Here is a 3,436-nt window from a genome sequence, read left to right on the forward strand (position 1 = left end):
GTAGTTTTACCCAGATTGAAATTGCATCCAACGATTTGGGAGGTGTATCACATTACTCTTGTCAACACCACATTATGTATCGTTAGATGCGAATTTGAGAGTTTGTTTAATCACAGAATGTATCATCATCATCTGAGTGTTTATCTCAAAAGTTTAGGGTCGGTTACACGAGTCTTAATCACACAATGTGTGTATTGGGGAAAAAAGCTGGTGGGATTGGCACAAAGATAGGGATAACATGGAGAGGATGCTTTGTACTTATCTCACTTGGTTGACAACTATAAAGAAGATAAAAAGGGTATATATATATTCAGTCACCAAAACAGTACAGAGAAGCACATGATACATCACTCAAAGAAATCCCACAAGCCAAATCCAAAGGATACATTGCATATATAAAGAAAGCTAAAGAGAAGAGGTATAATATTCCCTCTCAAAAGTCAGAAACTACAACTCAAACCCAACCCAAAAGAGAGAGAGATGGAGGTCATGGTCCTACAAATAATGCAATTGTGTGATGGTCTCACATGGAATTTTTAAAAAAAAAAGGCAAACTGACACCCAAACACATGCCATTGCCTCCCATATGCACAGTTGCACATGCTCTCTGTCTCCTCCACTCCCAACCCTCCTTTTTCTTCTCTCTAATTGACCTATTCCAATCACTCACTATCACCAATATATCATCAAAACAAAGTAAAATAAAATCTCACAGCATCTCACTCACTCATTCACTCACAAGTTACATGTCACAAACCCACGTTAACTATTTAGGGTTCCAGCACTACTATTCCCTAATATTATTTTATACACAAAGGTGATCACAAAACCATGTTTTGCAAGTTAGAAAAAATCAAATGACCTTAATTAAACTTATATATACTCTTGGTAAATTTTTGTTTCTCCTTTCCTGTGATGAATGTGACTGCAAATTAGGGTTGATCAATGGAGGTCTCGACCGGCCGGCGAGGGTTGGCCAAGAGGGTGCAAGGGAGGTGCCTGTGGCAAGTGATCAAGTGGTCGTTGGTTAGACCGGAGGCTTGCATGAATGAATGAACCACGGTCGGACCGACGAACCGAAATCCCCTCCTAACCATGTCCTTGCTTATGGTCTCTGATTTTGATGTCTTCACTGGGATCTTGTGGCCAAATTTGTACTGAGTAGAGATGGGTTTGTGGTTCACAAACCCCCATATATATCTCTCAAACGATCCAAACTCCCTTTTGATCTGAAAAATGTCACAATTGGTATGATTATTAAGTAACGTACAAAGCAACTGCATGTGAGTGCATGAGGAGTACAACTAAATACAGAAGTTAATGATATGCTAACCATACAATGAAAATGTCAAGCAATTCTGGACCCATCTCAATTTGCTTTCTATTGCTATATGTTAATTAAGAACAAATGTGTGGGGCCATAAGCTCAAAATTAATCAGAACAGGCTAGGCTGGATCTTTCACTTTTCACCAAATATTAGGAAAAAGATGGTGTTAGTTATCTGTTGGCGTCTTTCTTAATGACGTTTAGCATTTGTAAATGTTTTCTTTAACAACTTTACAAGCACTTTTTGAAGAAACTAATCAAGAAAAGAAGGAACGAAACAGAGGAAGAAGAAGCAATATTTATAGTAACAAAGAAGCTTTGGCAGCCTGAGTTTTGATCGAGCTGGCCCAACTATACGGTATACATGTTGGCCTTACCAAAAAAAGAAACAATATTTATGGTTTTTTGTGCTTTAATAAAATGCTTAAATGGTACCTCAAGAATTCTGGTGGAATTGTCAACAACACCTCTAACTCTGCTTATATCAATGCCATATTGTGCACAGATTGACACCATTTGTTTATTAGTGATGCTGGCAACAGTTTCTGCATCAAACCCAGAAAATGCATCCCTGAAAAGAAAAGAAACTTTGTAAAGATCAATCCTTTTTTTGTAATGGAAGAAATATAATTGTGTTAATTATGTTTGGTGTACTGGAAACCAAGAACCCACCTGAAATCCTGCCTTTTCTTCAGGATTGAAGTCCAATCTGAACCAACTTGAGCACCACTTAGAACCAGCAACTCAAACAATAAGCTGTAATGGTGAAAGATTTGGACAGATTAAAATCAGTTTCTCTGTCACTAAAAATGAGTCTTTATGAGTGTTTGTTCTTATGAGAGACAGAGAGAGATTCTTACTTATCATCATGGACAGGAACTCCCCATTCTTCATCATGGTAAGCAACATAGATTGGATCTAAACACATGGAAAAAAAAAAAAAGGAAAAGATTCAGTCTGAAACTCATATTATCAATAAAGAAATGTCAGAAAATATGGGATTTGATTAATTACCTGAATTTGGAGTGATGAAGCTGCATCTTTTCTCTTCCTCAGCATCGGTACTCTTTGTTTCTTCGGTGCCAACGCTATAGTCAAACCGGGCAGATTTTGACCTCCCATAGTGAGCAATCCTCATCTTCCTTTGCTGTTGCTGAAGTGCCATTTGTTCTCTCCTCACAGCAGCTATGCTTCCAGGTGATTCAACAATCAAAGAAGAAGAATAACTCAAAGAAGCCTCAACATTAATGCTACTTCTCTCCTTAAAACTCTTTGACTTCTTCTTCTCCAAGCATGGAGTTGCAGTAATCTTTGTGGTGTTAATTCTGGGAATCACAACCTTCTCAGAACTAGAATTCAAGGACCCATTAGTCTCATTACCTCGCTTAATAGCCGGTGGCCGTGGGGACTTGGACTTGGGAGACATTGGCGGAGTCATTGGGACCTTATTAGGCCTAGCAATGCCTTCCGGTTGTGACAATGGAAGTGGAGGTGGAGGTGTGTTCGATGGTACTTTCTTGAGGGAATTAAGCCTTTCTAGGCTAGGAACCCGATTGCAAGTCGGCTGAAGCACCGGACGGCCATTGATTTTAGCCACCGGAGGCATTACTTCAACACCTAAGGTCACCTTAGCCGTAGAACTGCACATTTTTATCAGACAAAAGGGGAGTGTACTTTGGTGATCAATATATGAAAGATTAACAGATGATTATCAGAAGAAGCTGATATTTGGCAAGGGATGGAGGAAGAGAGAATGGGAAATGGAGGTTTATATAGAAAAGGAGAAAGTGGGGTCTAAGTCCTGAATTGAACTGCTGGAAGTTTGTAACATGGGGAGGTTGGGGTCTGCCATACAACTTCCTGTGAAGGGCACCACTTTTTTGTTAACATGACTTGTCATTGTTTCTAATTAATTAATTAATTAATCAAAGTTTCTTAATTAATAATAATATTATTATTTGAGATAGAATGAAAGAATCAAGGGAGTGCATATGGGGGGAGGATTTGTTGGGTGTGCTAGAATCTGCATTGTGCTTGCTTGGAACTTGCTCTTTTTTCCCCATTTACTTATCAAAATATGGCCTTTCACACATAAATAGATCAGCTGGA

The 3,436-nt window shown here is 38.7% G+C and overlaps 1 protein-coding gene across 1 annotated transcript; it reads right to left on the reverse strand.

Annotated features, from left to right (window-relative positions):
* Positions 1-299: 299 nt before the first annotated feature.
* LOC119989956 lies at positions 300-3,054 on the reverse strand. The gene is made up of 5 exons (XM_038835736.1): positions 2,342-3,054; positions 2,188-2,245; positions 2,000-2,083; positions 1,763-1,898; positions 300-1,229 (listed from the first exon to the last, which is right to left on the reverse strand). Exons 1-5 carry the CDS (start codon positions 2,973-2,975, stop codon positions 933-935), a joined length of 1,209 nt encoding a protein of 402 aa, XP_038691664.1. The 5' UTR covers positions 2,976-3,054; the 3' UTR covers positions 300-932.
* Positions 3,055-3,436: the final 382 nt, after the last annotated feature.

The sequence above is a fragment of the Tripterygium wilfordii genome, chromosome 21 (genome assembly GCF_013401445.1).
Source record: "Tripterygium wilfordii isolate XIE 37 chromosome 21, ASM1340144v1, whole genome shotgun sequence".
NCBI lineage: Eukaryota > Viridiplantae > Streptophyta > Magnoliopsida > Celastrales > Celastraceae > Tripterygium > Tripterygium wilfordii.